General features: G+C 41.2%; 1 protein-coding gene across 23 annotated transcripts in view; it reads right to left on the bottom strand.

The window, feature by feature from the left end:
* dlg2 (discs, large homolog 2 (Drosophila)) overlaps positions 1-13992 on the bottom strand; it is a 192135-nt gene that overhangs the window by 30124 nt on the left and 148019 nt on the right. For 14 of the 23 annotated variants that reach the window (XR_008905064.1, XM_056735915.1, XM_056735918.1 and 11 more), the window contains 3 exons: positions 6325-6481; positions 4264-4366; positions 3563-3607 (listed from right to left, as the gene is read on the bottom strand). Coding sequence is in view for 22 of the 23 variants with exons in the window: in XM_056735915.1 (XP_056591893.1) it covers positions 3563-3607; positions 4264-4366; positions 6325-6481 (305 nt within the window). In the remaining variant the exon portion in view is untranslated. The remainder of the gene's footprint in view (positions 1-3562; positions 3608-4263; positions 4367-6324; positions 6482-13992) is intronic. The other 9 variants (XM_056735917.1, XM_056735921.1, XM_056735925.1 and 6 more) reach the window with 1 other exon arrangement.

Here is a 13992-nt window from a genome sequence, read left to right as displayed (position 1 = left end):
GCTCAATCAATCCCGAGACCATCAGGGAAATCGGTCTGAGCCGCAGAGAGAAGAACAGCCGAGCTGGAACTATGACCATATGACTAAATACTCATAACGCTGACTATCGAGAACTCATTGTGAAATCACTACTGTTTTGTCTATACTAAACAACTTTGCATAGCGAAAGCACAGCTATATTGCAAAGTGAGGAAACAGCCCTTACAATTAAATATTAATGCCAAGGGAATCGATTCCTGTGGATTCACAAAAGCTGTGGTTTGCAAGTTCAACATTATCATACACTTCAGCCAAAATGCAAAAACGCACAAGCTCACAAAAAGCTGAGTTTGATATAGAAAGGAAACAAAGAGAATGTCTGGAGGAAGTGACAGAGCGCTGCTTTAAAAACTTCTGGTGACTCATCTTCAGTTAGGACGTTTACTTCAGGTCTTTATTGTTTATTGTATTAATTCCTCCTTGCCAGAAAGAGATTATCACTCTGCTTCCCCTCTGTCACTGATGTTTTTAGGATTCTCATTCACTATAAATCCCGGATGGGTGTCAAATGCTAGAATGGGATTGGCTAGGCTGGGATCATACACCATTACGCTGATAGAACACAGAGCTATGCATGAATAATGTACAGCATTAGAGTGACAGTATTAGTATGGTTATTGCTGGCCTCTGCTGTTTCAAAGAAATACATGATCGCAATACCGCCGAGAAATAATGGAGGGTTATGAAAATATATCCGCCCGTATTCTGTTATTAATGTTTGTCAAATAAATTAAGATACGCCATCATGTTACTGCTGTTTGAAAATAGAAGGACAAACAGAATCCTAATAAAAGTCAATAAATCACTGCAATAGTACTCAGTGATATAATTTACACATACAATTTACTCAGTGAGTTGATTTTTTAAAACTCTTGCCGATCTTTCTTGCTTAAAGTGACAGTACACCCAAAAAGTAAAATTCTGTCATCACTCTTGTCATTTAAAACCTCTGCATGCCTTTCTTCTCTAGAACACAAAAGAATATATTTTGAAGAACGTTAGTAACCAAACCATGGCAGTACCCATTGACTTGCATTGGTTTTGTGTCTGTACAATAGAAATTAATGGGTGCCGCCGTTGTTCTGTCACAGACTTTCTTCAAAATATCTTCTTTAGTGTTCTGGAGAAGAAAGTCATATAAGTTTGAAATGACAAGAGGGTGAGTTAATGACAGAATTTTACTTTTTGGGTGAACTTTCATTTTAAAGGGATAGTTCATCTAAAAATAGAAAATATGACATCTGGTTGTTTCAAACCTGTATACATTTCTTTGTTCCAATCAACACAGAGAAAGGTATTTGGAAGAATGTAAGCAATTTTTTGTTCTGGGACATCATCCACTACAATAGTATTAACAAAATATTGTATTTTTTTCTATTGAACACATCACAAGATATTTTGAAAAATTTAAGAAAACAAAGATTTCTCAGGGAATTTTTGACCACCCTTTAATTCTTCCTATACAACGGTAGTCAATGATGTCCCAGAACTGATATTCTTCCAAATATCTTATATGTTTGTGTTCGTAGGAACAAAGTAATTTATACAGGTATGAAATAATATGAGCGTGAATAAATGATGACCGAATTTACATTTTTGGATGAACCATCCATTTAAGGAGCAAAGAAGTCCTGTGTGTAAGAGAATAAGATATTCATTTTTTCGAGTGCACAGCTTCAACCCGACTGCTGAAATTGTGGTTCCTTGCATAGATAATATATGTATTTTAGAAGAAATTCAATTAGTTTGTCTTTTTATCTGATTAGCCAATATCTATCAGATATCCTTTTGCTGAGGTAGGCTGTGTATGGATTTTATAAAGCTGCAACATCTTGGAAAGAATAAGTGAATAAAAGAGTTCAATAAGGAACTCCAGTTATACGCAAATATACTCTAAAGCACAGTATCAGAAAAAATGGACATGGACTGTTCCCATTAAATAGGTCCTAACGTTTACCTATTAGGTACAGATATGTAATTTTGTACCAATGTGTACATTTGAGGTACTAATATGCACTTTTTAGGTAAAGCCGCAGTGACAGCTTGGTTTATTTTTTTTCAATATGTGCAGTTAAAATTGCTCTTTACATCTATATCTTTATATCTACAAAAAATATTATAAAGTTGACAGTTCAGAACACTTGCCATAACGTGTGTGATTGTGTGAGTAAGTTTACATGCAATATTACTGCGAGGGTGACATGTGTTTTGGGAGGGGGTGTTGGTTTCAGCAGGGGGCAACAGAACGGGTTTCAGACAGGGTAAAGGCAGAGGAGGAAGAGGAGGAGAGGGGCAGAGACACTGAGCAGTGCAGAGAAGCATGGCTCCAGACATTAACCCTGTTGGCTTCTATTAAATTATAAGGAAAATAAATGTGGGTTGCATGGCTTTTAGTCCATGTGTGTAGCATTGATGCGATGCCATTTATTTGCAAGCGCACTCATGTCGACAAATTCACCTTTCAAAAGACAAACATTTAAAATGCATTTCCTTTCTAGGAACACTACATACGGTCCTAATGTATTGAATTTTCTGAATGATAATCTCCCTCGTAGCAAGTCATGGTTCAGGGCTGTGACATAGACTAAAGATAAAGTCAAGCCATTTAAAACATCAAGTGTATTTGTATTTTTGTACAAGTGTATACAATAATAATCCTCAATGTGTAACTGTGCAAATGTTGCTCAACTAAATATCCAAGATAATTGTCCTGAATTGTTCCTTATTTGCAAGTTAAATGAATAAATCTAAATCTGTTGCCTGCGTGTATGTACGTGCTAAACAGCAGCCATCTGTGTTGGACGTGTGGGTTAGAGCCAAACATACACACAGGAGCCAAGGATTTGATCAAGTGAGGCAGCAGGCAGGGGTAACAAAAAAGGTGCACGCAGGACTATCACGAGAGCAAAATCTCTCTCTGTCCAGTCCCCTGAATAAGAGGCCCATGGTCAGAGCCGCCAATGGGGCAAGAATGAGGCCACAGCAAGACTGCAGACAGTTAGACTAAACTTGAGCTCAAGAGACACCACAGACTTCGTAAACATTCCTAAATCTTCTTAAGAATAAAATAGAGAGTAAAAAATATGCAACTCTGGTAGTTTATAGTGTCTATAGAACAAGGATTCTCATCATTAGTTGGTCAAAAAGCCAAGAATAACGAGAGATTTTTAATGACAATATAGAATTGTATTAATATAGAGAATTGTGCTTAACACTTCATCATATTAAAGTTGTCTGTGTTTTACCAGAACTTTTACATTTTTGAATTGCGTCTTACATTTCATGATTTAATTGGATCTATTAAATGTTGTTGTTTTCACCTCCCGCTATAAAAAATTTAATAAAAATACAGCTCATAGACATCTCCTAGCCCAATATGCATCTCTGCCGACCCTTCTTTACATAAGGGTCACGACCCAAAGGTTGAGAACCTCTGCTATTGAGCTTTGGTTGTGGTCTAGCTCTGTGCAGTCTGTCTGGGTGGTACTAGTTTTGACCCAGGCGCTGATCACATGGCACAAACCTGCAGTTGGAGGCGGGGCCCGGCGTGGGGAGCACTGGGCAAGTTCTGACGGGTGAGAAAAGAGAGGAGATATCAGTACACACCTGACCACACTGCCATATCTGTCTCTCTCACCTTATCAATGACTGTATACACACCCCTTTAGCATTTGATACACCTCACAAACTGTCTTCTCTATCATAGGAGTTATAAAAAAAATTAGCATTTTGTATTTTGCATAGCTAGCATTCAAAGGTGAAGTGTGAGAAACTTCCAAGAAGTCCCAGCGCGTTTAGTATAACATTAGACTAGATAGGAAATACTTTCACAATGAAAAAATAACACACTTCACCTTTGAGTTAGAGGCCAGCAAGCGCATTTATTAAAATGTATAAAAATCCTAGTGGATTAAGAACTACATTGATGCATCCGACCCCATCTGCACCAGTTAGTGTCACTGGATTCCACAGCAGCCAAACCTCCTAAATGACACTTATCAAACATGGCAACTCAACACTGAAAAGGGCACATGCGCTATTCTGTAACAGTCAGGAGAAATAAAGAGTGCACCGGTCTGGGCTCGTCCCAAAAACGTCTGGGTGAATTGTGTTTCTGTCATGCCTGCAGCTAAAGGTGACCTCTGTACTCTAAACGGCTCTGTGAGTAAGAGTCATGTGACCGTCGGCGACGGTATTCGGTGGAGGAAGCTGACGGACACTCACCCTCCGGCCTGTATTGGGCGATGATGGTTACCGTCTGCCCCGCCCCCTTCAGGGCGGCTGCGGCCTGTTCATGAGTGGCACCTCGCAGATCATTTCCATTAACCTGTAATCAATCACAGTAAATCTCCATTACATCACGTTTCACGGTAAATTGTTATACGATAGCCGTTTATTCCTTTTAGCTTAAATTAGGTAAAGTGTAGAGAACTAGAACAGCTGGCAGTGGTGTGGGGTTGCATAGGTGAGCAAAAAGTACCTGTGGGGTGTTTTGTGGCTAAAATGAGCTCTTATTAAAGGAATGATTCAGCAAATTAAGAGATTTTCGTCATTATTTATTTCAGCTTAATTTTTCTGAAACCTTATTTTATATTAATTGTATGAATGACACTTTTTATAGCGACATACAATGAGTCAATATGAATGAATTTTGGAAGTATAATGTACAGCTTCGAAAAATATGTAGAGACTATTTTAAAATGATTTTCAGTTTTTCTGAATTTACTATATGTAATAGAGTAAATTATCATTATTGTTACATTCTGTTAACTACTAACAACATGTCAATCAAATTTCTTATAAAACTATTGTTTCTATTTGCATTTATTTGCAGAAAATGAGAACAGGAGAAAGTGGTCAAAAAACAGAAAAGAAACCAGAAAAGGCACCTTTTCAGACCTCAAATACTGCAAAGACAATAAGTTAATATTCACTTTAAATCAATACAATATTAAGGTTAAAAAAAATTGTTTTCGATAACCTTGATGTTAACCTTGTGTTTTGTCATGCTGTCATTATTTCACATTGCTGTTGATTGTTTTTTCAATTCAACAGATACTTGACTTAAATGGACATAATACATCCAGAAATGCTTATTAAATTAAATTAACATTTGCAATAGTCTCTTATTTTCTTAGGTGGCTGTTCCATGGAACCCCATGGAACCCAATACATTACCAGCACTTGCTAATTTCCCATACGAAAACTGTAAGCAATATCTTTAGGAAAGATTTTCAATTGATTTACATGAGACGGGAAAGCAAATTACTAACTGTATTGTTTTTGTGAACTGTCCCTTTAACATTATGAACTTCATCACAGCTATTCTTAGACTCCAAATGAGGCCAGCACACCATTATCACTCTTTTTCACTTCCTTCCCTTTCAGTTCGTCTCCCCTCCCTCGTTCTTTCTAATCAGTGTCCTGAGGAGGCAGCATGTGATTGTCTGGCTCAAGTAGCTCAGACTATAATTGCACGGGAAATCTGGACGGAGGGGTTTGATTACGGCGAGAGGGTCCTGATGAAGTTCTGATAAAAAGAAATGATGGATCAGCCAGAGGAAATCGGGCGAGAGAGCTTCTCGAGTGGATCACTGATCTGGATTGTTGCAAAGAGAGTTTTAATTGCAACGTCAATTAACACTACATAATAAAAGTTATGGTGCTGCATCAATGCCAAAAAACTTGGTGATAAAATCGCATCCAGACAAGTAGAACCAGCACTGAGTTTGTAAAACTACAATAATGTTTTTACAAACAAAAAGGTGTTTGCTAGAATCGTTATGAAGGGTTCAAAAGTGGTGTAGTGGCGCCACCTTGTGTTCAATGCAATTTCTGCATTATTTTGGCAGACGGTAAAATAGTGTAAGATTCTCAAAAACTAACAACACAATATAAAGTGTTAATTCACGCACGCACAAACATAACTAAAATAAGAAATAACTGATGACATCACAAATATTATAAACTTACAAATCACTAAATACGGACGAAACCAAACATTCAGATCTGTAATATTATTCTTTTGTTCAAATTGTGGGTTAATATCCCATGGAATAGACAACTAATACAAATTTGTAATCTGAATGTGATCTAAGTCAATTTAGATACAAAAATCTGTCAAATGCATGAATGTAAATTTAGATCAAGCGCGGACCAAATACAAAGAATTAAGAAAAAATCATAAAAAAAATAAAATAATAATAAATGAATCCATCACTAATGTATCACACATGTATTGTCAAAAAAATGCACATATTCTCATTCACTTTTGTATCTACTTACAGATAGGATCTGATCTCCTCTCCGTAGCTCTCCGCTAAGGTCCGCAGGCCCTCCTGCAAGTATGAAAGACACAAAAATGCCTTCTCCATCTTCTCCTCCGACGATGTTGAAGCCCAGTCCGGTCGAGCCCTTGTGCAGAACGATCTTCCTGGGTTCCCTGTATACACAGTTCAGGTAATACATCAGATCAGAGTCCGTAGGGCTCAGCATCTCCACTGTCACGCACGCCAACTACTTTGTAAACATACACATGCAAGAAGCGTGTGCAAGCACACACGCATCCGAGCTCTTGGGTTGGTCCGAACGGTCTACGATGTAGTCGAGCACAGTGGCTGACACCTATTGGGGACTGCTCCACTTACATGCTATTTGTCCCATTTCCGACCGGTTTCCTAGATACAGTGAAGCGCTCTCACACACATCCTACTATCACACACAATTTATATGCAATATGTTCCTTATTATAATGCTGGTATTCAAATAAAACAGGAAGTTGGATGTAGTTGAAAGCATCTGTTGTGTGATTATTTTGTTATTTAGATACTGAGAAAGCCAGTTGGTTTAAGTTGGACTGTTAAAATGCTCGTAAATAGTATGATTCACTTAGTGCCTTTAGTGAAAGTATCCTGGCAGTGTCGGGTCATGATTCCTTCAAGTGTGACCTATCACATGATGAGATATCTTGAGCCGTGACACATCTGTCACATCCACTCGAAACGTGGACATACGCAATCTTGAATGTTTACAGATGATAATGCAAAGAGGGTTATTTTGGAACAGAAGGCTTTCTGTAAGCGCTGCCTTACTTGACCTAGTTGTGAAGAGGCGGTCCTTTCCTCACTCATCTACACTCTCTCTCTATCCCAACATGTCTGTTTGGCTCCGTGTTATGATGCTCCTCAGGCTATGACCCTGAAGCGAATCCAGCAGAATTTGATTTACAGCTTTGCCACCTACCTCATTTGCTCATTTTCAACAGTGCAAGGTACTGGTCCGATTCAAACCTACTTCTCCCACATAGGCGCCAAGGTTGGATGGAATAAGCGGGGCATATGGTCCATATCTCTCACTAGGTTTCCAAAATGGGACATGACCAGACAAATATCTAAAACTTCATGCAACACTGGATATTTCCAACTTTACACTGCACTGCTCTTAAAGTACCATACACATATTAAATACTGCTGTTTCATCACATAAGTTCTGAAGTTCATCATGTTCCTCGAGCTACGATCAGATCACATGTTTAGTAATATTTAATGAAAATAATATTGCCTATTGTGAACAAAATTCAAGCAGATCACAAGACCTCTACAAAAAAAGCCCTATTGTCTTCACACTAAAAATTCTGTCATCATGCCCTCGTTCTCAAGTTGTTCCAAACCTGTATAAAATTTTCTCTTCCACTCAAAAAAAACGAAAGATATTTGGAAGAATCTTCGTAACCAACCAGACCTGGGGCACTATAGACTTCCATAGTACAGAAACAACCACTATGATAGTTAATGGTGCCCCAGTACTAGTGTCCCTCATTCTCTATTTTGTTCAGCTGAAGATTTTTATACAGTTTTGGAACATTGAGGCTGAGTAAATGATTATAAAATGTTCATTTTCATATAAACTATCCCTTTAAACAGAGACAAAAATGTATCCATCCTTATCCCTTTGCACCACTAGATGGCATCCTAATTCATATTTAATTTTTCACCCCAGACTCAATTGTGATATTTCTTCTAAGTATGAAAAGAAGGCTAATGTATAAAGCGTGCAATGAATGAAGAATTTTTTTTTTTAAACGAGTTATATTCACCCAAGTATGAAATTTTAAGATGGGAAATTATACATAACAAATAAAAAACTAAAAAAGGCTGAAAAGACTCTTAAAAGGCTCTAAAAGACTGTTTTTAAATGAATTCCTGATTATTATTTTGTTTTGCTGTAGCTTTGCTATCATTCCCGGGCTTTCAAATGATACATTAGCAACAATTTATATATATTCCCCCCTTAAAACAGGAATAACATAAATAAACAAAACATGGGTTTTAGTGGCCAGTAAAAGTAATCCACTGTACTAAAGAAACGGACAAGTAAACAATCAGTTTTTCTTGCCCCGAAAGGCAAATACCAATGAATGCTTAATACTGAGCCCTGGATTATAGCAGTTTATTCAAACACAAACAGCCGCTTATAAGGATGTCACGAAGGAAGTCATCAGGAAGTACCTGTGACAGCTGACGGTCCACAACTCATGCTGATGATAATGGTGTGTAATGAGTACGTGCTTTCCTGGGGCTCATGGCAAGAGCCTTGCGCTAGCAACGCCAGGGTCATGGGTTCGATCCCAGGGATTGCACATATTCAGATACAAATGTATAGAATAATGCAATGTAAGATAAAAGTGTCTGCCAAATGCATAAATGTAAATGATATGCTTATGAGAAGCTATTTGACGCTGCCTCAGAGGTGTATAGCACCCTGCTGGCAATAAACACCATCATTAAACTCTGTCTCTTTAATCGGCTTCCCTTCATTCAAGTTTCCGTGCCAAAATCCCTCTTTCTTGACCAGGTGCAGCACTCTGATATCTGCCTCTCTCGATGCCCACTATCAGACCTGGATCACAAACAACCACATTTATCTTTTCTAATTCAGAGCCTAATAGGGAAAGAAACGATTACGCTCATCATATATTCTCACAGCCTCCTGTATTGTGAACGTATACCTGCAGAAGAGAAGGGGGGATCACCAAGCGAGACTGGCAATATGTCTCTTCTCTTGCTCCATTCTACCACTGTAAGGGTATTAAAATATGATAATGTGTCGGCAGCCTCGGTCGAGTGATAAATAAGCTGTCGTTTCTAATAGGCTGACACAGCTGTAGGATGGCAAAGAAACTTTCAATTCCAACACAATCTACCTGCGTAATGACCCTCAGTCTGAAGAAAACTGGCGGGAGGCTAACAGTTGCGTATTACAACACATTGCATAGAATGTAAACGTGGAAACATTTTAATAGATTTGATTTTTTTAACGCTGGCTGGGAGAACAACAGAGAATTTTGCAAGTGGGGTGAAAACCTGAAGAGTTTGCTGAGGAGATTTAATTTGTCTTTCATTTAAATTTTAACTTAGTATGAGATGTTTTCTCTAAAATTGCTTGAGAAATAAAAATAGAAACGATTGAGACAATTGTTCAAATACATTACATTGTTGGATTATACTATCCATAAAATACATAATAGTAAGAGTACTGAGCTGTAAAGTAATGTAGAATCTATAGGAAAAGTATTGTGATTTCAAACCTGTATGACTTTCTTTCTTCTGCAGAACACAAAATACATTTTTTTAGTAATGTTGGAAACCAAACCACGGTGGTACCCATTGACTTGCATTGGTTTTGGGTCCATACAATAGAAGTGAATGGGTCCCGTCGTGGTTTGGTTACTAAAATTACACAAAATGCTTTTTGTGTTATGCAGAAGAAAGAAAGTCATACTGGTTTTAAATCACAAGGGTGAGTAAATGATGAGAGAATTTTCATTTTTAGGAGAACTATCCCTTCAAAGATCCCCCTTTCTACAAATGAAACAAATCATATTGTCCAACATTTACGACCTCTGAAGCAATATCAAGAATATATATTGATCCTTGTCAGACTTCTCTTAGGCTTCGTCACTCCACGGTGCCAATCTTAGTGCCGCAGTTCGATATGCGCCATCAGACATATCAGATACCCCTCGACACAATCAATAGACTTTCATCAGATTCACAGATTCAGAGAACGCGCGCAGAGCAATTTAACTGTCATGCAGAAATGTTGAGACATGTATCAATACTCCCATATCTTCCTCGAGAGTGCTCCCTCTCAGCAAGAGAAGCGACTGGCCTTTTTCACATCCTCGGCTCAATAAGAGGCTCCAGACAGCAGCCGCTTCTGAACCTTTGACTGAAAGAATCACAGCAGTGAACTCCAATACAGTCAGCAGATGAAATCGACTGTTTTCAGCCTCACTTTCTGTCTTAAAGGGCAGGTCTTGGGAAGTTTAAAAGATGACACAATGGCAAACACTGAACTTTCAATATTAAAGAACGGAAGCGTTTTCTCCCGAGCAAACTGGTAAATCCTGAGTTCATCATAAGAGTTACAAAGCTGAGGGGTTGACAGATATTGTACTTATAATGTGAGATGCGGATGCATTGTAAGAGATATCACTGAGAGAGAGATTGAAAGAGAGAAAAGAGGGTTTCATGATTTGCCGGCTCATTGGAGCAAATGTCCCACAATGCACTGCAAACGACAACTAGGGAATACACAATAAAACCCGTTTGGTACTTATCACAATAAACAACCTTTAAACGGCCTTCCTGAGGAATATATTGTCTATAGACCATACGTCTATAGTAAACACCCAAGAATACATGAAACAATTTAATTTGACTCCTAGTAATTAAATAAACTAAGAAAAAATGTAAATGTTAGTTAAACACAGATCTTAAAGGAATAGTTCACCTTAAGATCAAAATGAAAATTCTGTCATTTACTCACCCTGTTATCATTTTAAACCTGTGTGTTGTTTATTTCTCATGCAAAACACAAAAGAAAAATGCTGGTAACCAAAAAACGTTGGTCCTCATTGACTTCTATTGTGTGGACAAAACCAATGCAAGTAAATGGGGAGCGACGGTTTTCAGTTACCAACATTCTTAAAAATGTCTTCTTTTGTGTTCTGCAGAAGATGGAAAGTCACATCACAAGTCAATTTTAAAGGTGAACTATTCCTTAAAATAATCTGTATTCCTCTCCTATAATAAACGCAAATATTTATTAAAAAAACACCCGTCAATGTTGGAAATGGCTCTCAAGTTGGTTTTTGTATTACCCAGACACACATTTCATAAATCTGTCACAAAACGAAACTAATCTAGTTCATCCTCCTCTAACCAGAACACAATTCATACAATTCAGAAGTAACAAAGTCTTGTGGGAATTGTGATTTACGGTCCATGTCACTGCAAAATCGTCCACGTAACCAAAGTGCAATCGGTATGCACCCGGTGCTTTTGGCTTCAAACAAAATTGTTAATCACGAGACAAACAAAACAATGACATCAGATGAGTGAGTGCTGCTGTCAATGGAGATCAGAGCAGGCGGTTTTGGGTCCCTGCTAAAAACATGTGGCGCCGGGCCACTGAAGTGCCCAAAAATCGAGGGTGATTTTGCCAGGCAGCTTCTTCTGTTCAAGCAAATTAAATGATGTGAGGGATGTTTCGGGAATGACAGCATCCTGTGAGGCCGTCCAAACTTCTCTAAATATGCTGGCTCGGACTTTCCTCTGAGAATCATGCTTGAGGCTGTCAAATGAGATCACATGAATGTTTGTGCACTACAGCCAAGTGCCTACAGGAGAGAAAAATAGCTAACTTGAATACAGTATCTCAATTGTTTCTCCTAGACAGTACTGAGATTAAATAAAGAGCAAATAAGTCCTCTGGGTACACACATTGTCACATATGTTAATTATTAACCCAATACTATTTTTTCTCACACCGTGTCTACACCGGATGCATGATGCCGCATCCAGTGTGGACAATATTGAAAATGATTATGTTTTTTAAGGCGTTTCTAAGGTCTTTTGTGCCGGTCGTGTTCGATACAAACACGGTGTTCCCTTTCTGTCGGTCTCTCGACGTTGTGTCGAGAACGACAGATGGGGTTCGCCCTTGAGAACCAATCAACTCTGACTACTATAGAAAAGGCCAATGAAATTTGGCGAATGCAATTTGCATGCCGGGCTCCGCCCCCGGAAATCCGGTATAAAAGGAGGCCGGCGTGCAGCATTCACTTACCTTTTTGTTCTTCAGAGCCATCGCTCATGAGTACAACTCAGGATTCAATCCTCTACAACTACACGCTGGTGCTACGACGTGTTACAGCGGATCGTCCCTTTCTGCAGCGACCTTCCCCTGGGCGTCTCGGCGGTTCCGGAGGTGTTAGAGATTTTTTCTAAAAGTCCTTTTCAGGACTGACTGAGCATTCTCCAGCGCGGCATGTCCCGCTGTTCTCTTGGGTGCGGCACCCTCATCGAGGAGGGGGATGGACACGATCGCTGCATTAGGTGTCTGGGCGTCCAGCACACTGAAGCAGCGTTCGTTGACACATCTGCCTGCACTGCGGGCAGATTGTCATTCAGAAGTTGCGGTCACGGGTGGCTGTCTTCCTACGGGAACCAGCCACCATTTCGTCTGCTACCCGGGCTGTGACATCTGTGGCTACGGCCCCGATGACCACCCACGTTAGCAGCGTTAGTGATACGGGGAACTCTGCGAACGTAAACCCGCCAGCCAAGTGCTCACGGGCCGATCGCACCCCGATTCGCTCTTCTGAACGTTCCCCAACCGGCGGTGGCATACCGTCCGGATCCTCACGCACACACTCGGAAACGATGTGTGACGTAGATGAGATGTCGCTCGCAGCATCGGAGGGAGACTGGCATCCGACTCTGCCGAATCCAAACTCCACCCCCAGCGGTCGAGTTCAGGAGGAAGCAGAAGTGATGTCATCCGTGCTAACCCGGGGATGCGTGGTTCCCGAGGTCGGTGCGCGGTGCAAACCGCGCCCACCCCGGGTGCCATGTTTTTCCCGGAGGTGCATGAGGAGCTGTGTAAAACTTGGAACGCTCCTCTCACGGACCGTTCCAGTGAAACCAGCTCCGGCTCCCTTACTTCCCTCGATGGTGAGGCAGCCAAGGACTGCGTCGAGATCCCCCGGGTGGAACGTCCGCCTGCGGTGCACCTGTGCCGCGGACGGCTACCACCTGGGGGGGGATCGACCACTCCTACCGTCCAAAGCACGTAAGACTTTGGCATCACTGGTGTCGAAGGCTTGCGATGTTGCGGGCCAGGCTGCCTCCTCTCTCTATGCCTTGGCCATCCTGCAGGTCCGCCAGGCCAGGGCGTTGAGAGGGCTCCACGAGGGTAAGGCCGACCCGGGTATAATGCAGGATCTCCGTGCCGCCGCTGACAGCGCTCTACGGGCGACTAAGGCGGCGGCACGGGCCCTGGGTCGGACGATGTCCACGGTAGTGGTCCAGGAGAGACACCCCCGGCTATACCTTGTGCAGAAGAGTGACAGCAAGGAAGTCCGCTTTCTTGATGCACTCATCTTGCAGGGTGGGTTGTTGGTAACACCGTCGAGGACTGCGCTTAGCAGTTTTTTGACGGCGAAGCAGACAGTGGCAATTAACCACATTTTTTTCACGCCGCGACTCGGCCGCCTACAGGCCTCCGAGATCTCACGTGACGTCTGCTTCCCTGCAACCCAGGACCCTTTCGACATCGGCTCCGGTTCCTGTGCCCCCACAGGCGGCACCCCGGAAGCAGAGGTCGAGGGGGAAACCTCCACCCCGTCAGCAACCTCCTCGCGAGAAGGGACACTGACGGGAAGACCCCAGGGAGAACAACATCGGGCCCGAACCTTCACAGCCACGGCTCTGATCGGTCGGTACGGGACGACTCCTGCCTCGTCACCAAAGCCGGGCCCTTGTTAGGGCTTGGCGCCCACTTACTCACTGAGTTTTCTGTTCTCCCCGGGTTTACTTGCAGCCGATCGCACACTCCACTGGACTGTGCTCGGCGAACCGACCTCACACCCTGGCGAGGCGTGAGGTC

This window comes from Triplophysa dalaica, chromosome 22 (assembly GCF_015846415.1).
Source record: "Triplophysa dalaica isolate WHDGS20190420 chromosome 22, ASM1584641v1, whole genome shotgun sequence".
Taxonomy (NCBI): domain Eukaryota; kingdom Metazoa; phylum Chordata; class Actinopteri; order Cypriniformes; family Nemacheilidae; genus Triplophysa; species Triplophysa dalaica.
Note: the sequence above shows the minus strand (reverse complement) of the source record. Positions and strands in the feature narration are given on the sequence as shown.